The 25,202-nt window shown below is 44.6% G+C and overlaps 4 protein-coding genes and 2 non-coding genes across 9 annotated transcripts; 3 read left to right on the top strand and 3 right to left on the bottom strand.

Moving 5' to 3' along the window:
• The first annotated feature begins 39 nt into the window (after positions 1–39).
• Positions 40–3,797, top strand: ptgesl (prostaglandin E synthase 2-like). 3 transcript variants are annotated; one of them, XM_029511082.1, is made up of 7 exons: positions 40–347; positions 1,324–1,512; positions 1,591–1,646; positions 1,923–2,075; positions 2,262–2,462; positions 2,695–2,812; positions 2,999–3,797. In XM_029511082.1, the coding sequence occupies exons 1-7, from the start codon at positions 48–50 to the stop codon at positions 3,125–3,127; spliced, it is 1,146 nt and encodes a 381-aa protein (XP_029366942.1). In that variant the 5' UTR covers positions 40–47; the 3' UTR covers positions 3,128–3,797. The 3 variants fall into 3 exon arrangements, with proteins under 3 accessions (XP_029366942.1, XP_029366943.1, XP_029366941.1); XM_029511083.1 differs by having other exon boundaries at positions 40–372; positions 1,331–1,512; XM_029511081.1 differs by having other exon boundaries at positions 1,324–1,646.
• A 246-nt stretch (positions 3,798–4,043) lies between these two features.
• Positions 4,044–10,006, bottom strand: gle1 (GLE1 RNA export mediator). Its single transcript, XM_029510866.1, has 15 exons — positions 9,826–10,006; positions 9,023–9,229; positions 8,616–8,780; positions 8,393–8,541; positions 8,254–8,314; positions 7,630–7,887; positions 7,303–7,525; positions 7,116–7,228; positions 6,480–6,692; positions 6,133–6,323; positions 5,923–6,052; positions 5,642–5,746; positions 5,244–5,326; positions 5,088–5,151; positions 4,044–4,675 (listed from the first exon to the last, which is right to left on the bottom strand). The coding sequence occupies exons 1-15, from the start codon at positions 9,928–9,930 to the stop codon at positions 4,607–4,609; spliced, it is 2,136 nt and encodes a 711-aa protein (XP_029366726.1). The 5' UTR covers positions 9,931–10,006; the 3' UTR covers positions 4,044–4,606.
• Positions 10,007–10,530: 524 nt separating this feature from the next.
• On the bottom strand, positions 10,531–19,601 carry LOC115049317 (outer dense fiber protein 2-like). 2 transcript variants are annotated; one of them, XM_029511415.1, is made up of 18 exons: positions 18,721–19,601; positions 17,669–17,754; positions 17,222–17,338; positions 16,854–16,981; positions 16,398–16,527; positions 16,167–16,298; positions 15,774–15,848; positions 15,603–15,674; positions 15,366–15,482; positions 14,211–14,408; positions 13,596–13,705; positions 13,384–13,519; positions 13,009–13,119; positions 12,442–12,705; positions 12,006–12,106; positions 11,758–11,920; positions 10,843–10,968; positions 10,531–10,765 (listed from the first exon to the last, which is right to left on the bottom strand). In XM_029511415.1, exons 1-18 carry the CDS (start codon positions 18,737–18,739, stop codon positions 10,619–10,621), a joined length of 2,232 nt encoding a protein of 743 aa, XP_029367275.1. In that variant the 5' UTR covers positions 18,740–19,601; the 3' UTR covers positions 10,531–10,618. The 2 variants fall into 2 exon arrangements, with proteins under 2 accessions (XP_029367275.1, XP_029367274.1); XM_029511414.1 differs by having other exon boundaries at positions 15,366–15,485; positions 17,669–19,597.
• Positions 11,088–11,169, top strand: trnas-gcu (transfer RNA serine (anticodon GCU)). Its single transcript has one exon. It is a non-coding gene; the product is annotated as a tRNA-Ser (tRNA).
• Positions 11,394–11,475, top strand: trnas-gcu (transfer RNA serine (anticodon GCU)). Its single transcript has one exon. It is a non-coding gene; the product is annotated as a tRNA-Ser (tRNA).
• Positions 19,602–21,173: 1,572 nt separating the features above from the next.
• Positions 21,174–25,155, bottom strand: seta (SET nuclear proto-oncogene a). Its single transcript, XM_029511416.1, has 8 exons — positions 24,861–25,155; positions 23,552–23,609; positions 23,056–23,198; positions 22,834–22,937; positions 22,635–22,748; positions 22,280–22,450; positions 21,878–22,009; positions 21,174–21,793 (listed from the first exon to the last, which is right to left on the bottom strand). Exons 1-8 carry the CDS (start codon positions 24,931–24,933, stop codon positions 21,770–21,772), a joined length of 819 nt encoding a protein of 272 aa, XP_029367276.1. The 5' UTR covers positions 24,934–25,155; the 3' UTR covers positions 21,174–21,769.
• Positions 25,156–25,202: the final 47 nt, after the last annotated feature.

Here is a 25,202-nt window from a genome sequence, read left to right as displayed (position 1 = left end):
AGGTCGTCTCCTTCGCGGTGCATTGTGGGACTTTATGTAAACCCAACATGGCAGCCTCCTGCGCCAGAACTCTGGGTAAGGTCGGGTGGTCTCTCCTGGACTCCGCCGCCGTCCGCCGGTCCGGTTCCGTGTCCTCCCTGCTGGGTCAGGTGAGCGCACATGGATTCAGGAGGGCGTTCGGGACCGGCGGTCCGGGGATCCGGTCCAAGCTGGTCTCTCTGCGGGCAGGACGACCAGGAGGCGGAGGCAGGCTGCTGGGCTGTGCCTTCCTGCTCGGTGGAGGTCTGGGTCTGTACCAGACCGTCCGGTTCTCCGTCCAGCAGCACCGGGCCGAGGAGGACACCAAGGTGAGTCCGCTTAGGTCACCTGCTGGTCGGCTAGGTGAGCCCGCTTGTTGGTTTTCCCATAGACAGCATGTCACCGAACCAGAGCTGCTGATCAGGATCTCTGATTCTGCTGTCACCAAGTGGTTTGTTAATAAAGCGTTACGTTTTCCAGTGAAGGTAAAGGAACCAGGGTTAGTTAAAGGTCCAAACGGTCTGAAGGTTTAAAGGTTCTCCTGTTCTGAAGGTTTAAAGGTCCAAAAGGTTTAAAGGTTCTCCTGGTCTGAAGGTTTAAAGGTCCAAACGGTCTGAAGGTTTAAAGGTCCAAACAATCTGAAGGTTTAAAGGTCCAAACGGTCTGAAGGTTTAAAGGTCCAAACGGTCTGAAGGTTTAAAGGTCCAAAAGGTCTGAAGGTTTAAAGGTTCTCCTGTTCTGAAGGTTTAAAGGTCCAAACAGTCTGAAGGTTTAAAGGTCCAAAAGGTCTGAAGGTTTAAAGGTCCAAACAGTCTGAAGGTTTAAAGGTCCAAAAGGTCTGAAGGTTTAAAGGTTCTCCTGTTCTGAAGGTTTAAAGGTCCAAAAGGTTGGAAGGTTTAAAGGTTCTCATGTTCTGAAGGTTTAAAGGTCCAAACAGTCTGAAGGTTTAAAGGTCCAAAAGGTTTAAAGGTTCTCCTGTTCTGAAGGCTGAAAGGTTCTCCTGTTCTGAAGGTTTAAAGGTTCTCCTGTTCTGAAGGCTGAAAGGTTCTCCGAGGTTCTGAAGGCTGAAAGGTTCCCCTATTCTGAAGGTTTAAAGGTTCTCCTGTTCTGAAGGTTTAAAGGTTCTCCTGTTCTGAAGGTTTAAAGGTTCCACTGTTCTGAAGGTTTAAAGGTTCTCCGAGGTCCTGAAGGCCTTCTGGAGACTTCAGAGTGATTTGGGTTTCTTGCTGTTCTGGCTTGGCTCTGAACTAAATTCTCTGGGTTGATGCGGTGTGAACTTGACCTTGACTCTGAACTCCGTCACAGGCTCCAGGCGGCGGCCTGACGTTGACCCTGTACCAGTACAAGACCTGCCCGTTCTGCAGCAAAGTGCGAGCCTTTCTGGACTTCCACGGGCTGCCATACGAGATCGTGGAGGTGAACCCGGTCATGAGGCAGGAGATCAAATGGTCGGCCTACAGGAAGGTTCCCATCCTCATGGTGAATGGAGACGTGGTAAGGCCCCCCACCGCCCAGATGAGGTCCAGACCTGAAACTTCGTCATATCTGAGATTTTTCTCTCTTTTGTTGCAGCAACTGAACGACTCGTCTGTCATCATCAGCTCGCTCAGCACTTTCTTAGTCAACAAGTGAGCGTACTTTCCTACAAACTTTTATTTTTTCCTCTCGATAATTTCTTGTGAGAAATGTCTGACAAGGTTTGCTTCAAATTCAGGCAAACTGATTAGAAATTTGTGGTCAAAGGTCAAGGCCTCTTTGGCACCTTGAGAGAAAAGAGAGGAAAAATTTTGGGAAGTTCTGTCGAGACAATTAAAAAGCTGGAGCAGATAAAATCGACGCTTCCTGTGAGGATGAACAGAGTGAAACACGTACTGTCCCTTTAAATGTGAACTCTTGACTTCCAGGGATAAAAGTATTTCCGAGATCCTTCGCTGCTATCCGCAGATGAAGTCCGTGAACGAGAGCGGGAAGGAGGTGACAGAGTACAACAACAAATACTGGCTGATGCTGAGCGAGGACGAGACCGCCGACGTGTACCCGGAGAAAGGGATGCAGAAGTAAGTCCACGCCCCCTCCACTTGCTCCTCCCACTCAACAGGATGGCTCCTTTCCCTCCAGCCTATAAGAAACTGGGACATGATGATGTCGTTAGCACTTCCTATTAATGTGTGAAATATTGACCAATCGTGTTAAAGTGACGTTTCTCATAAAACCATAAACTGTGAATGTTTTTTTTTTTCCAGAGAGGAGATGAAGTGGCGTCAGTGGGCTGATAATTGGCTCGTGCACCTTATATCTCCCAATGTGTACCGAAGCACCGGCGAGGCCTTGGCCTCCTTCGACTACATCGTACGTGAAGGAAAGTTCGGTACATTTGAAGGTTTCTTCGCCAAATACGTTGGTGCTGCGGCCATGTACCTGATCTCCAAGAGGCTGAAGAGTCGGTGAGTGAAGTCAAACACTGAAGGTTTACAGGACAGTATAGCCGAAAGGAGCTACACCTTCATTGGATCGCTCAGATCCTCTGCTCTGATTGGCTGACAGATCCGTTCCTTCTGGAGCTTCAGAGTAAAAGAATGGAGACGTAAAAACACCAGTTTCTCTGAAATGTCTCCTGATGTTCACATTTGTAGTTTTCATGTTTGAATGTGATGAATTTTTTTCCTCTTTAAACAGACACAACCTGCAGGACGACGTCAGGCAGGATCTGTACAAGGCCGTCAACGACTGGGTGGCGGCCATCGGCAAGAACAGGAAGTTCATGGGCGGAGAACGTCCAAACCTGGCGGACCTGGTGAGGGAATATCCATATCCTGCTTTAGCCCCGCCCCCTAAATGGGAGCATTATTTAAAAAATGAACATCATGTTGTGTTGAAGACTGAGGCCATAAACTCATCAGGGATGAGGAGGGACATTTTCCCATAGACTTCCAGACAACTGGTTACCACAGTTATTAACTCTGCTTTGTCCCGTCGGCAGGCTGTGTTTGGCGTCCTCAGGGTGATGGAGGGCCTGCAGGCGTTTGACGACATGATGGAAAACACCAAAGTCAAGTTCTGGTACAGACGGATGGAGAGAGCGACACTCAACCACCAGGGCCAACACTGAGGCCGGTGGGAGGCGACCAAAGCGGAGCGACTCCGGCCTCTAAGAGACTGAATCACCACAGACATCAGGGAGCAGGAAGTCCTGCTCCACCAACAGTTTGAGAGCAGCCCACGAGTTCACAGCTGACGTCGATGTCGATAAAGACATCGCACACAAAAATGCCGTCAGCACATATTTCACTTTCTCCTGGTGGCTCACTGCCCCCTGCTGCTGAACTGCTGCAGCTACATTAGTAAAACCTACCGAGCGTTTCAGCAGAGTGGAAATCTCACAAACTGACGACTGCAGATCAGTGAAAAGTTTTGGAATTGATTTGATTGTTTTTTGTCAAAAATCCTTAAATTTAAAACCTGTCAGTTGTGTTGACTTCCAGACATTTTACCAATAAACTGTTTGTTTCAGCTCAAACTACTGCTGTAAAAACCAACTCATCCTCATGAAGCTTCCGTCACATTTTAATTTCTGTTTCTCAGTTTATTTCATCTCTGTATTTATTTGATGCAGGATCAGTTTGTTTTTTTTTCTCTTTTGGGGATAGATGAAATGAATTTAGTTTAAATATACTCAATATGCAAACTAATGGCTGCAGCAAAATTTCTGAATTGAGTGCGCTGAAATTGACTCGATGTGCATAACTGTAAAAAGGTCAAATAAACAAAGGAAACTTGCAGTTGTGGGTTTGTTTGCATCTGAGAACGGTGACACATTAAGATGATCAGCTGATTACTATTCTGCCAAATTCATTATCACGAGCCGACACCAAAGAGGTAAAACTGAGAAAAAGTATTTTCTGTTGAGTACAAAATAAAAATATCAATATAGACAAAATAAAATAAAATGTTCTCATCAATAGAAAATTAATCTGTTTTGTTGCCTCAATGAATGATCAGTTTGTGACACAAACCGGAGGACAACGCAGGTTTACGTGTTGAGGTTTAATTTCAAACATCAGGTTTGACATTTACTTCACATCATACACAACCTGGTAGAACTGATGAGTCTGAGGCAGCGTTTCATCTTCCTCATCCTCAGACGATCAGACCAGCTCCACAGTTTATTCATAAAAAAATAAATAAATCATTTCAATCATTCATTGTGATGATTCTGATGCGGCTTCATCGACACGCCCCCGACCTGCACGATTTCATCTTCCACATGGAGACTCTGCGGTTTTTGTCTTTTTGTGCTGTGGACATGAATACTGAAGCAGATCAGACACATCTGGAGCGGACAGCCAGATGTTGGGCGGACGGATAGAGATGCTCCTTCTAGATTAATCTTGTTAAAGGTTAAAGCTTTTTCCAAAGCAGCTGATAAATGTCTGTCTAAAAACAATGATGAGCATCACAACTATCATTATCATCATCTGCTGCCCAATCAGCTCACTCAGGCTGCTCCAGCAGCCTCCTCAGCGTCACACCACCCCTTCCTGCTCCTGAACGCAGCATCAAGCAGCTACACCCAACGGTCTCCTCTTCCTCACGACCTCCAGAAGGACGAGGTCAGCTGACCTTTGGGCGGACTGATCTGTCGGCTCTGCAGCGACGTCTGTGTGAGGCAGACAAAAGGAAGGTCTGTTTGTTCACCGTCAACAAAGCAGTAAACCACCTGTCGACTGCAGGATCCCGATCAAGATCCAGCTGCACAACAGTCTCTATAATTACTGTTGATGACAATCACACATTTAGAGCATCAGAGGCTTGGGAGCTGATCAGATAGATAGAAACAACCCAAACACATGAGAGGAACTTTCTTTGGAGAAGAAGGAAACATTCATTGTGGCTCTAAAAGGGTTAAAGGAGCCGGTCTCTCTATAATAGAGGTCCAGATCAGACCCCCTAAAGAGCCCTGAGATACTGTAAATTGTGAATGAGTACAAATAAAGCTGGCTTATTGAAACACTCTGACCTCTGACCTCTGACCTCTGCCCTCATCCGCTAACATCAGCGAGGACTCTCACCTCCAGAAACAGTTTGAGTCTGATGACGGAGCCCATCTGTCCACTGCTGGTCACAGCTTCAATCCTGGAGACGACAAACAGGAGCAGAAACACAAGAGTTAGACTGCTGGAGACCGATGATGATGGTGGTGGTGGTGACGGTTAGAGCGTGTGTACCTGGGAAAATACTCCTCTTTCAGAAGCAGCAGGAGTTTCCAAAACTGACCCTGGTACTGTTTCATCAAAGCATTTCCACAAACCTGAGACACACAACCATCAACAAATGTCAACAAACATCATCAGTGGAGCCACACAAACCACATTATGGCTGTCATTCTGAGATATATAAATACATGAAGTCATGATGTTCACAGGTTTTTCTTTTTGAAGACAATAAAAGAAAATACAACACAAAAACAATTGAGTGGAAACAAGAAAGGAAAAAAAAAAGAGGAAAAAGAAAAGAAATGTGTTGAGAATGAAAGAGTATTAGTTTAAACTGAAATCAGGTCTGAAGAAAATGTCCAAAGTTTAAAGAGGAGCAGAATGTTTTGACAGGAAGCAGCAGGACTCACCTCCAGGAAGTCGAACAGCAGCGTCGCCGTGATGTCGGCCAGCGGCTCCATGTTGAGCATCTGAGCCAACCAGCGCCAGCCGTGATTCAGACCGTGAGGCGGCGGCTAAGAAACAAACAGGATGAACACGAGCTAACTGAGACGCTTTAAAACAGAAACAGTTTTACTTTAACTGAACAAGCAACTGCCTAAAAGCTCGAGTACTCAAGAGACCTGAAAAACAAAGTTAACCTGGAAATGAATATTTAAACGTGGTTAAAGTTTGCCCTGCTGTTTTTTACCCCCTGCTTGGAGCCGTACGGCCACCGCAGCTGGATGATGGCGGCGTAGAGACGGATCATCCCGGACATCCTCTTCAGGAAGCTGTCCTGACCTTCGACCCCGGCGTCGTCCACCCGGTAACCAAGAATCCTGAGACGGTAAAAACACGTGTTGCTGCGCCGGCTCTCTGAGCTAAGAGGAACAGGAAGCGGCGTTCCTGAGTCACTCACCTCTGATATTCTTCCACAGGTGTGCCGTCCTTCATCGGAGGGTAATGTGGCACGGCGTATGGACACTTCTTGTGCAGGTGAGCGAGGATCAGCTCTCCCACCCGAGGGTGAAGCTCCCACACGCCGGAGGCCACCACTGCGATGGGGAAGGCTGCTTCATGGTGGGACGCCACCTCCTCCTCTCCTTGTTTCTGTCCACGGAAAGTTAGTTTGTTTGATCACGTTTGATCTGTGATGTCTAAAATCTCCATCCTGTCCCGCCAAAACGTCTCCGGACCAGCCCATTCATCCAAAGTCTATTTTTGTGAACCTCAAAACCAGATACAGAGCCAGTTTACTGGACTCACCACAAACTTCTCAGCCAGTTTGTAGCAGACGAAGTCCAGACCCTGAGGATGCTGGGAGGTGGAGACGGACTTCCCCCCCGACACCACCGCCCGCCCGGACAACAGCTTGTCGATCTTGTCGAAGATTTCCCGGAGCTGGGATCCAGACTTGCTGGCGATCTGACTGACGGGGATGGTGGCGGCTTTCTGCAGTTCCAGCTTCAGCTTCTTCGTCTGCAGACACAGAGCAGGAGGAGAAAAAGGACATGAGTTGAAAATGAAAGTCAGTTTTATTCTGATTTGTTACTTTGAATTTTGTCTTAATGGTTTTCTTATGCAGTTAAATGAGGGAATCTGTTTCCCGCAGGTTCCTCTGAGATATTTCATATTAAATATAGAAGAATGTTTTATTTATATTTTGGCCTTTTATTCAGCTGCTTGTTGGTCATTAATGTTGTGATGTATCTTAACTGCGTCCAGACAACGTTTTTATTTTAAAATCATCTCCCTCCCGAATCAGCATCTTTCTATGTAAATGAGTGACGTTAAACAGCATCTTGTAATATTATTATGAACCTTGTGATGGCTTTTGTTCTGGGAACGCTGGTGCACCTGAGGCTTGTGGTGCAAACATTGGAGCAGAGAAGAAGAACCCACCTGGGCGTCTTTAGGGGAGTTGAGTTGTTCGAAGGACTGAGTGCACTGAGCAGCTGAGTCTTGCAGCTCTTTCAGCCACTTCAGAGTGCTGTCTTCAGCGCTGTTCTGCAGCCCTGAGTGAGCATATGGGAGGACATTAATTCATGGCAGACCGGGTTCGATTCCCTGCTGTCACTGCAGCTCCCACCTTTCCTCTGCGCCTTCTCTTTGGCAGACTGTGCCGCCTTCTTCTGCGCCTCCTGCAGCGCCTGTAGCTCTGCCTGCTTCCTGCGCGCCTCCTCCTCTTCCTGGTCCTTCTTCTTTTTCTCCTGAACTTTGGCAGCTTCTTCTTGCATCAGCCGGATCAGCGTCCTCATCTCGTGGAGTGCGCGCTCGGCCGCCGTCATGTCCTCCATGCTGGGGAACTCCCCCTTCAAAGAGACACGATGAACGTCTTGTTCTTCCTCACTTGGACGTCACCACACACGTCACCTGTGTTTTTATTTCCTGTCAGCATTGAAAGGGTTCAACTAACCTCTGCCGTCTTTCTCACCACCTCTGACACCTGGGAGCAGAGCTGGTTCCCTCGGGTGCTGAAGGAGCTGAGGCTGGCCGGGGGGAGGCTGCTGGTTGTCTGGATGGACGGCTCCAGGAGCTGGTTCAGCTGCAGGATCTCCTCCTGGATGGTGTTGAGGTTCCGCAGCCTCTCCCTTCCCTCCACCTGCCGCTGCTTCTCTAGCTCGGCCTCCCGCTGACGCTGCTGCTCCAGCTCCCTCACGCGCAGGTTCAAGATCTGACAACGACAAGACACTTTATCAACACAGAACAAAACACCTTAGTGTTTAAATGACCTGCCAGGACACAAGAACACAATCAGACGCACCATCTTCTACAGGAATGATTTAAGTTAATGAGCTACAAAATTAATATTTAGGCTGCATTTTTTCTTTAAGCATCTAATTTTTACAGCAGGAGTAAAGACCCATGTTCCCAAAAGGCTGCTTTTCCAGGAAACTCCAGATTAAAGTTGACAGGTGAATGAAAAGATGACTTAAAATAAGACTACAGTCAGGTTTCTCTGGGATACTTAATATAATTTAAAGGAAATGATCAGCATAAAGGTGTCATGTCCGCTCAGCTTTAAACAAGCTGATGCTACCTTCACTCTTTGCCGCTGCTCCTCTTTCAGCTTCTCTTGGCGACCAATGCTTTCTTTAGTTCTGCAGAGAAAACCACAGTTTCATTTTCACATTTCAGAAATGTAAAAAGGTGTTAAGATCTTTGCTGCCGGCTCTTACTCTCTGTCCATCATGTCCCTGATGACCTGACACTCCTGCCTCTGCTTCAGCTCCATTAACTCCTCGAAGCGTTTCAGCTGCTCTGACTCAGCGCTCGCCACCGCTGCCAATTGCTTTTCCTGCATCTCCTGCCGCTGCCTGAGCGCCACCTGAGAATCGAGACAGTCAGGTCAAGTCTATTTACATAAACAACCAACAGCTCCCCGCGGGGTCGGCCACTGACCTTGGCCTTTTCTCGACACTCCTCCTTCGCTTTGATGATGCCTCCAGCCGTTTCCATGGCTTTGGGCGACAGCAGGGAAATGGCAGGAGGTGGCGTGGGACTGGAAATTTCCCTTTCATCAGCATCAGGATCAGGATCTTCATCCTTGGCCTCGTCACTAACAACCTGCAGAACATTAACGAGCGTTCATGTTCAAGTTTAGAGTCACAGGGAATTAAGCACAACCTGCAGAGACCTGAAATTTATTTTGTTTTATTCCCTTAGTTAAAGGTTGGTTTCCTGCTTTAGAACAAGCAACTCAATTGTATCTGCAGTGAAAATAAATGCACAAGGATTGCTTTCTTTTTTCAAGATCAATTTCTTTAACCCTTTTAGAGCCACAATAAAAGCTTTTCTTTCTGACTTGCCTTCTTTAGAGGCAGAGCTGTGAGCGGTGTGTTGTTCCCTGCGCACAAACCGAAGGCTGGGGATTCCTCCGACAGGCCGGGGCTGGAGTGTCCAGAGCTGGAGCCCAGAAAGCAGGACTTGTCCAACGACAAGGAGCTGAGACGCTCCAATATGATGCTGGAGTGCGAGGACAAGGTGACTGCCTCTTTACAGCCGGCCATGATATGCTGCAAAAACAAAGACACATTTTTGAAAAAGCAGTCTCAAAGCAGTAGTCGTAGCACAAGTTTCATTTTTTGCTCAATTTTATACACATACAATTCAAGTTTTATTACTCTTGCTGCACCTCCACATGTTATATTTTCATCCTTATGCCTTGTATAGTTGGTTCCCAGAACTTTGCACTCCATGTTGGGGTGTAGAGTCTCACTTGCTGCAGAACTGATTACTCTAGATCTCTAAATCTCTTCTCACATCATGTGAATACATAAAGTTGATCTTATATTCAATCAGCTTATAGAGCAGTCAAGTTGAAGGAATCATCTATCAGTTTCTATTTAGGTGAACGTTTCTCTCTTTGGATTATTATTATTGCAAACCCAGTATTTACATTCTGTAATGACCTGTATTTTTTTTATTTCATTTAGCAGCTGTTGTAATTACATTCCCGTTGATTAAACAAACTGTGATGGTTTTTCTCTTCCTGTGAACCCTTCTGTAATTCCAAGATAAACTTAAAATTTTCAGCTAAACGTATTTAAATCAGCATTAAACCGGCAGGTTAGCCTCAGCTAGCCATTAGCCTGTTAGCCGGTTAGCTTACCTCGCCTCTTTCCGCCCAGCGCGAGTCGAAAGTTATTTTTCCTTTCGGTGAATTTTTTAAAGCTTCTATAACTTCCCATTTCTGTCCCATCGTCTCTGCGGGCATCCTGACGGTAAAAAAAACTTTAAAAAAGACAAAACAACTGAAAAGAACCACCACAGGGAGCTAAATTTCAAACCTTCTGACTGAGTTACACTAAAAACAGCCCGACTGGAAACAAGGCAGAGACCCGCCGAGTTTCCGGCCGGTTGTTCCCTTCGACATTTATATTTTATTTATTTATTTATTTATTTATTTATTTATTTATTTGCATTACACACAGTAAATGTATTCTATTTATTTTTGCTAATAATGAGAGTGATTCTGACCAGGCGGTTCAAACGTATTTTGTCTGACTATAATAAATATTCTAATATGATATCTGAGAAATTTGGCCAAAAAGCAATTCACAGGCATGCGTTTTATGTTTTCATTCCACTTTAACACATATTTCCTTTGGCAAAGGTTAAAATATAGATTCGACAGGAGGGTTTTGCTGGATCTGTTATCAGTGTTGTGAATGAACCATAACATTCGGCCTAAAATTGTACATACAATTACTTAACAGATAGAAAAGACACAAAAAGTTTTCCCTCATGGCTCAATACACAGGAAAACGGAGGATTTTTAGAAAAAGAAAACTATGTTTCATTAAAGAAAGCCTTTATTAAAGTCACAGACAGTATAAAAATCTCAAGTTAAAACAACATACATAATAAATGTAATTTAGTGTTTTGGAAATGGACTTTTACACTCAACTTGTGAGCAGAGAATCACCAAACACGTTTCCGTATGAGGTTTTGAGGAAATGAACGTAGTTTTGCAGACTTCGGTTCGTGGAGTCTGACTGCTCCAGTCTGTCCTTCATGTTCTGCAGCTGACTCTGGAACCGGCGCTCCATCTGAGAGAAAACAAACGCAACAGTGATTTACTCGCTCCCACCAAACGCTGAACTGTAAGGAAATGGAAATGAAGAACCTCCTCCTTGCTCCGCTGTAGCTGACTCAGCTCCGACTTGGCCCGGCTCAGCTGGCTCTGCAGGTCCAAAGCTTTGGACTGGGTCGCTCGCTCTTTGGCCAGAACCTTCTGAATGTTTTCATCAACCTGCAGATGGGAGAGGCTGAATGTTGAGCTGAACTTTTTCCCGACTCTACATATCGAGCGTGTTTAATTATTTCATTGTGATTTTTGTAAACAATCATGTATGTATTCTGTAGCACAACGACGAGGTGGCCGAGTGGTTAAGGCGATGGACTGCTAATCCATTGTGCTCTGCACGCGTGGGTTCGAATCCCATCCTCGTCGCTACATGTTCTCTTATAATGAGTCTTTGGGTCAAGATGAGTTTATATAAAATTGGTGATCTTAACAAAACCAGCAGCTCCCTGTTGGTGTTAAGGAATTCGTATAAATGATTATTTGGTCATAAACAGCAGTTGAATTACTGTAAATAACTCGCTTTTATAGACCTGAAAGGGTTAAAACCAAATTTAGCTACTGTAAATACCTCTGAGTGCACATCCCAAAGGGACGAGGTGGCCGAGTGGTTAAGGCGATGGACTGCTAATCCATTGTGCTCTGCACGCGTGGGTTCGAATCCCATCCTCGTCGTCAGTGATTTTAGGTTTTGTTTGGAGTGCAGTGTTTCCACTCAGCTATTTCCATCCAGTTGGACTTCTAAATTTAGCCCCTGAATGTTCCTCCAACTACATGACACCGGGTAACTGACCTGAAAAGCGTCATGGGTTCGCTACCTAACATGAGGACGAGGTGGCCGAGCGGTTAGGGCAACGGACAACCTCAGTAGACATGACATCACAGCTGAGGAAGCACTGGCTGAAACAACAAGCTGCCGCTCTCAGCTCCTGTTTTTAGTTGTGATGGAGTTCAGACCTGTCTCTGTGCATCGTCCAGAGTTTGTTGTAGTTGTCTGGACAGGACGCTGCACTCACTGCTCTTCTCCGCGATCTGCTGCTGAGCGCTGCGGATCGCAGCCTCCTTTGAGTCGAGAGCCTGGGACAATTCTTTGTTTTCAACCTTCATGACCTCCAGCCTCCTGTGACAAACACAACATGGGCGGCAGTTTATAGGCAGGACGATCAGTGTTAGTTTATCTTATCACACAGTTCTGTCTGTTCAACCTTTCCAAGTTATGGATCTTCTCTTTCAGGACGTTGTTCTCCTCCTGCAGCAGCAGGTTCTTTTGCTGAAATCTCTCCAGTTGAGTTCCCTGCTGCTCCACCTGAGGAGGAAACACCAGGTCAGCCATGACTTTACTGTCTGCTTAAAAAAATAAAAAACTTCTGGATGATAATGCTCTCAGCCGGTTTGATTACTCAGTCAGCTGGACTTTCACTCCCGTTCTTTCTGTCCTGTTTGAAAATGTTTTTAATTTTTTTAATCAATGGAATTTTTTTGCTGTGAGAACTGGGGAGGCCACGAGACTCACTCAAAACTTAAAAATTCATAAACCTGACTATGACTCTTGAAAAACAAGCTGCTGAGAATACATAAACGTTGTGTGCTGCTCCCAGAGTGACGTCCTCTGATACTCAGCGCCTCCCCAGCTCTTAGCACCTTGTGTCTGACGTCGGAGAGGGCAGCGTGGTGCTCCAAGTTCCTCTTCTCGTAAGCATCAGCCTCCTGCTGGGCGTCTCGCAGCTGCTGCTCTGTCCTCCTCAGCTTGTCGGGCAGCGTCTCGAGCCCTCTGAGTCGGCCCAGCAGCTCCCTCCTCACCTGCCCCTTCTCCTTCTCCAGGCTCACCTCCACCTCCCACAGCTGCCTCTGCGTCATCTCCAGCTTCAGACAGCTTTGCTCTGACTCCAGCCGAGCCTGCTGCACCTGCAGGGACACCAGTGACAGCTCAGTGACACTGGAGGTAAATCACTTTTTACCTCTGTGATTCCAGTGAACTCGCCCTCTACTTCTTTCATAATGTAGATTTTTAGTGAGCTCTAAACTTACATGTACATGTAAAGTTAATACTTTACATACAAAATTCTGTATAAAACCTATTAGAAGTTAGAACAACTTCTAATTATTAACAGAAGTATATGACTAGTCCATGTAGGTTTATGTATATATGATGCTGCTGATAGAGAAACATACATGTATTATATTTCTGGATGGAGAGTCAAACTTTACCTTCTTCTTGTATTTCTCCACCAGGTTTTTATATGTTTTGATGGCTGACTTCAGCTGACGCCCTTCAGACTGAAGCCCCCTGAGCTTCTCCTCAGACGACGTCAGCTCCCCCTGAATAATCAGAAAAACTGTTTTATTTTTTTTATGTATGTAGCACTTTTATTAACAAAGATAGAAAATGACTTATGAGAAAAAGTAAAAGCAGAAAAAAGAAAAGCAGACTAAAAGGGTAGAGCATCACAAATAAAAAGTCTCACAATCATTCATGGTTCAAAAATAACTCACAGAAGGTTGAGAGGCAATAAAGCAGGATCCAACAATGTAAAAGAAATTCTAATATGATAAATGTTGACAGTAAATGTCACTGAGAGGTACCTGGAGTCTCTGGTTGTCCAGCTTGGTGGAGGTGTTTTGGGAGTTGAGGTGTTGCAGCTGATCCCTGAGGTCCTCCCTCTCCGCCTGACTCCTCTCCTCCGCCAAACGAAGCTGAGCGCTCAGCTCTGTCAGCCGCCTGCCGCAGAAACAGGTGGAGCTCGGAGACGAGCCGCTTTGTACTCAGACGTAAAGTTTTTCTTTTGAGGACTTACAGTTTGAGAGATGAGACTTCATCCTCCAGCTTGGCTTTGGCAGCAGCTTCTTTCGAGTGTTGCAGGCACCAATCACTGGACGTGGACAGAGCTTGAGCCAGCTGGGTTTCCTTTCACATTAAAAACAGATAAAACATCTCCTAATTACTTTGGGAATACTTTTGTGGAACAGGAGGCATCTGATGTCTGATTCAGTCACACAGACACAGTCAGCACTCGTCTGTAAATATTAAACTCCTCCACACGCAACCAGACGAGCAGGTTGAAACTAAAAGATGGATTCTCACTCTCAATAGGAAACTGTCTGTACTGCACCTGCTCATCGTGTGTGTGTGTGTGTGTGTGTGTGCAGAAAGAAAATTCATTTGAATTTCATTTGTGTAAAAGCCTCAACACCGTTGATCAGAAAACAACTGATTTGTCCACAGGACAAGACGCAGAGAGTAAATATGAATAAATGTATTTTTGACCTACGAGTGAGAAACAGAAGCTTTTCATCTATTTATCTGTGTTTAATGTAGATTGGGGGGAGGTGAGATGAACAAATCAGCTCTGGGGGAATCATCCTTCACCTTTAGACCTTTAAACTGAGGGGGGGTTGCTCTGAATACTGACCTTCTCTTTCAGTTTCTCCGCCTGCTCTCTGGCGGTCTCCTCGGCTCGCTCGGCCTGTTGGGTCAGCAGAGCCAGAACTTCCTGGTCTGGCCCCCCCTGCCTCTCCAGCTCCTGGTCCCTGTGCTGCCTCTGAGTCTGCAGCTCGTCCTGCAGAGCCTTCAGCTTCTGCTGCTGCTGCTCCTGATTCTGCTGCATCTTCTGCAAAGAGAGACAGAGGGGAGTCAAATAAAGACCTGCTTATAGATGTGCAGTTCATATTTCTGACCTTGGAGAATTATTCACACTTCAGCACGGCACATCACATTACATTTATCTTCATTCTCCACTGGTTTTCAAAAGGAGTCAGACTGTGTTGAAGTCTATGGGAAAATGTCCCTCGTCCTACTCAGTAAATGTTTTCCTGATTATGAACTCAGTCTTCACCACAACATGATGTTCATTTTTTAAATGATGCTCCATTTAGGGGGAAACAGACCAGGAAGGAGGGGAGGTGTTAGGGGGGCGGGGCTATGCTGTGACTGACAGACTGTACCACCCAATCAAGACAGAAATGAGAGCAGGTCAGAGCCACCTCCTCCAAATCTGGAGATTTGGACAACATGGCCGACAAACAAATTACAAACAACTGAAAGATACTTGGTTGAGAAATGTTGTATGGATAACTCTTACTCATTTACCAGCTGCAGGTAAATGACCCGGATCATAGACGGAGGTTGATTTTTAATACCTGAGACAAGTGAATCAGTAAAAACATCTGACAGTGTGTTTTACTGGCTTTATCTACAAAGCAAAGGTCTCTGATGTGAGATCAAGATCTGCTGTTTCACCGCTCGCTGTTGAAAGTGCATCTGGATGATACAGAACAACCCGTTTTTTATTTCTGGGATTTCCACAACACGTTCTTTAATAAGATAAAACAAACTGATTTTGACTTTGTCTGGATGATGAACTAACACTGAGCTGAATGAAAAAGCCTTTGATCAAATAGGACACATTTGATTTTTAGTGAAAACTATCAATCAGGTCACTGTGATTTAAGAGCATCATGTCAGGATATTAATGATTATCCCAATAATGGAAATTGGCCAGAATGAGCACCCCGTCTCTAACAGAAATAAAGCTGGAACTAAAGGGTGGTGCTTCACGCTGACAGACCTGGATCTCAGCAGCCAGCTGGATCTTCTCAGCTTCTGCTCGGCTCAGCTGAGACTCCAGATGGTCGCGTGTCGACTCCAGGATTCTTGAAAGCTCCTCCGTCGTCTTCGTGGTGTCCTGCTGTGACCGAGGGAGGCAGAAGGTGAGTTTCTTGACCGCATGAGATGCATTGATATTTCTCTGCCAAACTCTGACATGACGCAGGAAAACAAGACAGTCTCAGTCATAGTGATTCACCCTTTCAAAGTCCAGATGCTCAGCAAGCTTGGACGCCTCTTTCTCCTTGTGGGTGAGTTTGGCCAAAAGTCGCTGCAAGAGAAGAAGACCAAGAAAAACAACTTTCACTAATGTGAGCAGGTTGCAGGTGAACTTGCAGATGAGGGGAAAACATCAGAGTGGGTCCCTCACAATGTTCTCAGCTTCGCTGTCGACGAGTCTCTTCTTCAAGGCGTCTGCCTGTCCTGAACACAGCAGGGAGTCTCTCTGTGGAAACAGGCAGACCAGCTGTGTTTGCTTCTAGTGTCCTTTCTGATATTTTGTATAGTCTCTTGCTAAAACAGAAATCACAGTTTGTGACATTCTTATAATTTGGTTGCCTTTCAGATTTAAAGAACTTGTTCGTGCAAATGAATTCACTAAACTAAAGCGAAAGTGCCAAAACTGAATAAAGTGAAAATTACAGGGTAAATTAGAGTTAAACTAATGATTGCTCCAATTGCTAATAATATTTTCTAACAGATTGTCTTTACCCACTTTTTGTTGCATCAACATTTTTTGCTTGTCAAAATAAACTTCCTGTACCTCGTATTGACTCCACTCCCTGAGGAGCTCTCGGAGACACTGGTTGGTGTTGTCAAACATCTCAATCTTTTCCAACAACAACTGCTGCTGCCGTCCCAGTGAAGCTGAGTTCAACTTTGAGAGCCGCTTGTCCTGAAAATACACAAGAGAGACGCCAAAATGAGCCTTCATCCATCATTCACTGAGTGTCTATCCTTCATCCTCCTGACCGGCTGTTTGCACGGTGTTCACCTTGGCTAGGCTGTCGATGGTTTCCTTCAGGGCTGTCAGCTGATTAGCTACTGCTATGCCATCAATCTCAGCTTCCACAAGCGTCCTCAAGAGCACATCTATCTCCCTGTGTTGACCCCGAGAATCCGACCTGTGAGTGTGGTGGAAAAAAATCGAAATGAAAACACCCCAGTGTGTGTTACCAGCCACCATAACATGGGACACATTTTTCAGTGATCTGTACCTTTAGAAGGTCAATATTTCAGCCCAAGAAAAATCTGGCTTTTTTATTAGATAAAGGTAAAATAAACGCTGTCTATGTCTTCCCCAGGTAAGACACGAACACACACACAGCCATCCCCATGATGTAACCTGAAAACAAAACCATCTGGATGGTTTGCTTCATTGAAGCCAACTGACAAATAAATGGCCTAAAGACATACAGCTTTGTTTTCAGTATGAGACATTAGCTCTTACCTCTTTAAACCACGGACTCCTTCTTGCTCTTGAAGTAGGACGCTGAGGCTGTTGGGTGAAGCAGCCACCTCCTCTCCCTGCCCTTCTCCATCACGCTGATGTCCTGACTGATGCTGCAGGTTGCTTCTCTGATCATCAGACACAAACAAGCACATGTGATCAAGGAGCACACACACAAATAAGGACAAAGGCTTTGAGACCAGTTGGTAGGCGTCACATTTCCACTCTGGGTGGCCAGTTAAAAGAAACTGTGACAACTTTGAAAGGAAAGCAGTAAAAGCCATGAGGTTAGATTATTACTTCTGTTCTGTTGGTAGTCTTTGTTGGGCCGTATTGAGCAGGAGGGGAGAGATCAACAGCAGTAGTACCTGGCACTTGTATGAACCCACATCTCTTCGGCAGGACAGTCTTCCTGGGGGAATCCACGGTGAGCGGACCTTTGGCCTCCCTTCTTCCCCTTTCACCTGGACATCTTTGGCCCTGTTCTGCAGAAAGACACGGAGTGCTCATGAACAGCATCCTCACCATCCTGATGAGCGAATGGAAACGTTACAGGGCACTGACATGGATGGACTCTGCAAATATAAAATATTCTGTTTTGCATCTGTCTCTTTGTGTTGATTTTGTGAGGCTGTCTGATCACTTTACTTCTGTTTGAGGTCACCTCCGGTCTCCGGTGGAGGTTTTGCATTTCTTTGTGGTCATTTTGTGACTCTGTGGATCCTGTTTGCGTCTCACTGTTTTGATTTTGGCCACTTTCATTTGATTCTTATACAGTGTGGGCAGTGGGAGAGCTAAGAAAGCAGACTAATAACCTGCGGACTCCTCCTCATGTGGACATGGACCAGTGATGTCCCCGGGACGTGGACGTGAACCGGCGCCGGTGGTGATGAATCCCGGGCTTTCATCCTCTGGAGACGTTACGACAACATTTACACCAAGTTTCGGAATAAACGAAACGGAAACAAAACCGATTTCAACGGCGAAAAATGCACAATGGTCGCTTCTAGCTAAACGTTTCCGGGAGAAGATTTCCACTTCTGTCCGCTCCGTCCGACAGTTTGTTTGGATCGACTGACGAGCCCGCTGATTGGCCCGTTCGGCAAGATCCCACTCTGTGATTGGTGGAAGCGAGTTTTCGACAAGCGTTGCCCATGGTAACCGCTGGAAGTAACGGGTAATGCTGCATTCACGAAAAGTCGGTGAAAAAAAAAGTTTGCTGGAGTTTTCACATTTTTCTAAAGTTGAAGAAGCATCTTCAATAAAATGAAGATTTAAATAAAAGTTAAAAAGTAGTCCACTACAAGAAAAAACATTCTTCTTCCTTCTCAAGTGCACGGAGAAGTATTGATAGAAGAAATGCAGCATATATATGTGTTAATAAACAATAATCAGAAATTAGGCAAAGTTAAATTATATATTCATGTTTTATCTGATTATGAAGCAGGCGTCGGTTTTATATGTAGATAGTGGGAAACCTACATAAATACCGCCTGTATTCAACGGCCAACACGTTTTTGTAACTTTGTGATGTCACCACTTTCATCTCTGTCCCAACAGATATACAGACTAAAACAATTTAACCTCTTTATCCCTCGAGCCTTTTTTCAAATGACTTCATCTGTTGTGAGGAGAACTGCAAACAGCTCAGGAATCTAATTAATCTGGATTGTGCAGAGGAAGCAGACAGCGGAGTCAGAATTGGGCATTCACAGCAGGAGTCCACAGTGTCAACCTGTCTTCCCCAGTCCAGGCGACTGCTCAGGCCCTTAATGCCCATCAGTCACACACCCACAGTCCAGCATCGTCTCATGTCCTCTCCCTGTCACAAAGCCAACGAGCATCAACGTCCATCTGATAAATGTACAGAGCTGCTGTGATATCATGTCAACATGGAGCCAAATCGCAAAAGATTAGCTTGCAAAATAATGCAAAACATGTAAAAATGCTCGCTGTGGTTTTAAAATGTAGGTCTGGACACTAAAACTGTCTAACGGAAACAACCTTTCTCCTAAAGTAAACACGGATTTAGTGTTATGTAAGTGTAATATTTGCAGTTAGAAAAGGAATGACTGTACTTCCTGTTTCTTTCCGTGGCACTTCCGGGTAGCAGCTAGCTAACGCTCAAGTAATTGGTTATTAATTGCTCTTTCAGTTCACTGATAACCACGCGGCTTTGCAGCCTGTTTATACCTTTGGCGTTTGATTGATTTCACAAAGTGGAGTAATAAATGTGATGTATTCCGATTGGCATTTGAAAGCCAAAAACTAATCGATGCGCCGCTTCAGCTAAAAACAAAGCCACTCGCGGTTAGCTGTTAGCTTTAGCCGTCCATGTGCGTGCAAAGCAGAGATGCGATGCGTTCGGAGCCCGCTGCCGCCGGCGAGGCAGCCGGGGGGGTTAACGATCCACTGCATGTCCCTTTTATTCCTCCTGCATTCGCATGTGTACCGGCCCGCTGAGGCGTGTGCAGCCGCCGAGCTGGGAACCAGCACCGACACCCTGATCCTGTGCAGGGCGTGCGGACACGAGCTGGCTGCCGGGGCGGACATCCACTTCGTCCCCAGCCGGCTGGCGCTCTCCAGCCGCAACGACACGCTGGTCGGGGGCCGGAGGGTTCACGTCCAGCTTTTCGAAAACCCGCACGGACACCAGTTTGAGGTGATCACGTTCAGAAAGGCGGACGTTAGTCTGCACTGGCCGCCCGATAAACACTTCTCCTGGTTCCCCGGGTTCTCCTGGACGGTGGCCACCTGTCCGCGGTGTAAAACTCATCTAGGTGGGTACGAACCAGGAATGGATCCAATAATAATACAAACAATAAATACAAAGTCTTCAACTCAAAACCAGGCAGCTCTGACTGGGTCACTTTTTACCTGGATTTTCAATTAAACAATTTAAAAACACACAATAACGAAGTGTAGCAATTACAAATAAGACGGAATCTAATAAGTTCTGATACCATTTAACTTTAGTTCATAAAAGACAAAGCTGGTCTTCATTTGGAACAAGTGATAACTTTATTAAATCAGAACATACTCTTTATTTGTACTATTTTAAGTCTGAAATCATAATGAAAATAAATCAAAATTTTAAAGATATGCACATTGCTGTCATAGTTTTTGTAAATTTGCAAAGTTATGTAGGCTGATGTAATTTCTTAAATACTTAAAAATTTGTTTTATGTGATCAATTATGAAGCAAGTAACTGAACACCAAGGCTGAAATCACGAATAAATCCATCACAGAAACTTAACCAATACATCTACAAATCTTCAAAGTCCCAAACATTTGAAGCTTCTTCGTCATATGAGATACGAATGAAATTCTGGCTTTTGAACACTTTTGCTAACATTTTACAAGTTAAATTTGATTTTATTAAGAAAAACAACCTGGAGGTTATTTGATAGTAAAAATTATTTGCACCCCATTGAAAAATAAAGTATAAAATATTTTAAGTTAAACATTTACATTTATAACCAAGCTTTTGTCTGAAATTGGTGGTCAACATTTGATAAGATCTCAAAAGTTTATCATTTATCAGATTTCTTGTTTCATGTCAAGACAAAGTTTCAGACAGAATAAAGCTTTCACAGCCACCCCACCCTAGTTGTTTAACTTTGATATAGTGTGGTGCCCATTCCTGAACAGTTGTGTATTTTATACAACTTTTTTTTTCCCCAGGTTGGGCCTTCCAACCCATCAGCTGGCCAGACACAGTCACCAAAACCAAGTTTGAGGAGTCGGAGCAAACCTTCTTGGCTTTAATCACCTTTCGACTAATAAGAGAAGACTTTGCTTCCAGTCTGCTAATGACTCCAAAATCCTTCACTAGTTGATGGACTTTTGACTTTAACCCCTGGTGCCTTTGCTGCTGCCTATTTTTCTTAAAAATATATTTCTCTACACATCCCCTTTGTTTGAAGACTCCCACACATGTATACACAGTAAGTTTTATTATTGTAACAAAGCAAGTTGTACACCTCAAATTTAAAACAGTTTCTTTTCCCCCCAGCGGAAAAGGAGAGGGTGATTAAATGTAAATTCTATGAGATAACAGGCATTGTTTGTTTTTGTTTTTTTTTACCCATGAAGCAGTGGGGGCCAAAATTTACAAGCTTGTTTTTTTTTTCCATTTTGTTCTTTATTAAAAATGTCATTTCAAATCTCATGGATATCTGTAAAACAATACAATGAAAAGAAAAGAAAAAAAAAAAAAAAAGTCCCATAGAAATGATGTCAAAATAACCACTCTCCCCAATAACCAACATACTCCTGCCCCTCCCCAGCTTACCCCACCCCCCGCCCCCCTAAACATTACAAGTCAAAGGAATGAGCTGGTACTCGTTAACCACATAGGGGAAAATAACAGTTTTTTCAAGGGATCAACACCCCAACTGAAAAACAACAAAAAACTAAACACAAAATAAAAAAAATAAATCAAAAAAAAAAAAAAAAGGGGAAAAAATACTGAGGTCTGCTAGCGCAAGGTCACTACACCATGGCTTTAGTCAATTTACCACGAAACCTTTAACAGAGTTCTGTCTGAATTTTCTTCAAATTCTACTCAGGATGCCGTGCTGATTCTATTTTTATGTTTTTGTTAATTATTACTTTTGAGATGACCTTGGGGATGATACTCACAATTCAGGGCAAAGTGCCATTGGCTTTAGATGAATCAAATGAGAACAGAACATGGCACCAACAGGTGAACAGGCTTCAGAATGGGAAATGAAGCGCACACAAGAAGGTTGAGAAAAAAAAAATTCAACTAAAACATAAAAAAAAAAAAAAAAAAAAAAAAGAACCAAAATAATAATAAAAAAATAAAAATAAAACCTTTGCTCCCGAACATGAGTGGAAAAAACCAAACAGGGAATAGAAGGTTGAGGGTCTGGGTAGATGATGTTATTTCTTAGTCGTCTTCTCCCTCGTCATCCTGTGATAATAAGATGACAAAGTCAAGCGATTGCAGGAAATAAACAAAAACAAAAAGACCTATAGATAAACTTTTTCACTCCACCTCTCCATCTTCGCCATCATCCTCTTCATCCTCCTCTCCATCTTCATCTCCCTCCTCATCAATGTCCTCCAGACCTTCTTCATCTTCTTCATCATCCTCACCTTCACCCTCTTCATCATCCATGTCAGGAACCTAGCAACAAAAAAAGAAATAAATAAACAAAAAAAAAAAAAAAAAAAAAGAGCACTTTCACCACTTTTGTTTTGCTCTGGTTACAGGAAAACTGTTTAGATCCCAATACAGAACTCGCAACATTCAATCAAACACAAAAAAGAAATAAAAAAATAAACAACAACAACATTCTTACTTATTGTGGGAACTGGCATCGAAGGAAAGTGACGGGTCACAAGCAAGAATGCACCTATTGTTCTAAGGACCACAGAATTTACTGCTCAAACATACCAGGTAGTACTGCAGAGGGTTTGGCCAGATGTCGTCCTTGATGACTTCCCCTAGCTCATCTGCACCAGCATCAGCATGATCAGTGAACCAAGTGAAGAAGCTCTCTGGTTCTTCATGTTGCCGCTTCCTTCCTGCTTTGTTCTGTGTCTGGCTGGAGCGTTTGGTCAGGTCCTGCAAAGATGAATTCATTGAATTACTGTTTAAAACTTCCACGTTCAAAATAAAGTGAAGTCAGGCCACACAGTTTTGATTTGAAATTGTTAAGCAAGATTGACTGGTTGCAGGTAAAAATAAAGCCCATGTGTTTTTCCCCCAACCTAATGAGCAAATTAAACAAACAGACCCAGACACCCACCTTTCCTGATTTCCATTTGATTTCTGTTGACTTTGAAGATGGATCTCCGCTCTCATTCAGATGGAACTCTTTGGAAAGTACTTTGTTTTCGAAGTACGGATTTTCATCGAAATACTAGACAACAAAATACACCAGGGTAAGAACACTGGAAACAAGTTGCACTGCTGTGTTGCATGTCAAGAAATTTCAAAATACTTACAAAATCTATTCTGTAGCCTGACTTGATGTCTTCAAACTCTGTCACCTCCACTCGGCTCAGGTAATGAAGTGCTTCCTCATCTTCCTCCCCAAGTAGGGCAGATACTGCAGGCATACAAACATTTTACAGACCAGCCATTAACTTGTTTGGCACACAAACACCGTTTACTGCAATCAAAAGGTTTCCTTAGATTACATAAGTACTGCATGCTAAATTGCTCACCTTGTGGATGGTTGACAAACGTGGTGACCCAGAAGTTTGGGATTTTGGCGATCAGTTCTGACCTCTTCTGAAAGAATGGCTGACGAAGTTTGTTGTATTTCTGTTCTACTTTGAGGATCTCCTCACTGGCTTGCTCGTTCAACCTGAAGGACAGAAAAATAAAATCACAAACCAAATGAAAAAAATAAAAATAAATAAATAAATCAGACTAGACTTTGAGCTGATAGATGCACAACAAGCAAAGATAACCCAATAACTCAATTTCTGTGCATTTCAATATTATATATATTATTAATTTACTTTGAAATGCAGATGTTCATGAAACAACATGCCACCGGGATGTTACAGCAGCTTATTTCACTAGTTAGTTCCTCTTACTTTAACATTTTAGTAATGCAATCATCAACTTGAGTTTTCTATTGGAGACAAAATCTGGACACTACAAGAATAAAATGTGACCTCACTAAAATATAAAAATTAGACAAATGTCCATTACCTGTCGATTTCATTTTGAACTTCGTCAATGTGTTCAATAGCTTCTTGCTGCTCTTTTTCTGTGGAGGAATTACAAGAAATGTGTTACAATATGAAAAACGTAGGAAGCTCAAAGTATGAACAGCACGGGATCAAATTGCACACACACTTTTTTTAATATAGACAAAAGGAACCAAAATCAGAAGGGTTTTTATATACTTTCTAATTCCAAAAATTATCCACTCACTCCCGCAAAAAAGTAAATAAAATAAAAATAATAAGTCAACTAAAAAATAAAGTCGACTTTCTATCCGTTGGTTTTATTCCCGCAACTAAAGTTTGCGGCACCTGCTGAGGTCTGAACTCGGGTTGTTGTTTTGTTTAGTTTCTCCAATTGTTTCCGCGTCCATAGTACACAATCCACCGTTAGTCTGCGGGAGGTAACGGAGGCTGTCGGGTTATCTGGCAGACGAACAGTCGGGCTCCCCCGGAGGTCGAGGCAACGCGAGCGGCCAATAGCTGCAGCTTTAGCGGCTCAGACACTCACCGTTTCCTGCCGGCTTCTACCGACAAGGCCGCGTGGTTTAAATGTGGGGCACCAGACTGCACACAGCGATAGCGTGAGACACCGTGAGGCACCGTGCTAGGATGGATGCCGGAACGGACCGCATCGCTGTCAAACCCCTCCGTCCGTCCGGCGGTGCTCCCGGGTCTGCTAATGCAACTGTTAGTTAAAGTGATATTTTGAACCAAATTCGGGGCCGGGGGGGTCCAAATGCATCCTCGGCCAGTAACAAAACAACGTCGTCAGCTAGCGTTAGATAACATTACAACAACACTAGCTGGCTAGCTGCTAAAGCCCAAATGAAAGGGGGCGACTATTCCGGTTGTTCAACACGATGTTAGCCGTGTGAGCGCGGATCGGGGATGTTTGGGGCCGATCTACGGGCGCCCGGGGGGAGCAAGTGCTGCTCCAGCATCGCATTCGGCCACTCGGTCGGTAGTCATCGAGCAAAGTGGCCACGCTGATGGTGCTAAATGAGCTAGCTAACATGGCCTCTCAGCACCGGTCTGAACTGAACAACAGCAGAGCGGAGCAGCGGCATGCTAACAAACGCGTTAGCTAGCTGAGCTAGCTGCCGTTAGCCGAATGTGAACACGGCGCAGCAGCCGTCGCGGTCAACCACCAAAAAAAGGTCCAGAGGCGTTGGGCAAAATGAAAGCAACGGATAAAAACAACAATTAATATTCATGCACCCAGCAGCGATGCGAAATAGGTTCCATAAGAAAGTGAAAATGGCGGTGAACAGGAGGCCGCCATTCCCTCTTACCGGAGGTTTCGTCCGCTCCGTCATGGTTCGAGTTCAGCTCCTTTTTACTCACTTTTGCCGCCGAGGCCGACATGTTTTCGCGAGCTGGGGTAACTTACGGACGTCTGAGAGAATAGCTAGCGGCTTCGAATCTGCTTTCTCCCCGGACAGGAGAACGTTAATTCGGCGTAAAGTTCGGCGTGGAGGTAGCCGACAACGTGCTGCTTTTTCCCACACAATGTAAGAGCTGCTCGAGGAGCGAGGAAGTCACAGCAACGGCCGCTCACGCGCTCCTTTCATTGCGAACGCGCCTCGCCGAATGAGGCAGCGGGAGAGCTCCGCCTCTCAAAGTAGGTCTCACTC

This window comes from Echeneis naucrates, chromosome 9, assembly GCF_900963305.1.
Source record: "Echeneis naucrates chromosome 9, fEcheNa1.1, whole genome shotgun sequence".
In the NCBI taxonomy this organism is placed as follows: Eukaryota; Metazoa; Chordata; class Actinopteri; order Carangiformes; family Echeneidae; genus Echeneis; species Echeneis naucrates.
This window is presented reverse-complemented; position numbering and strand designations above follow the sequence as displayed.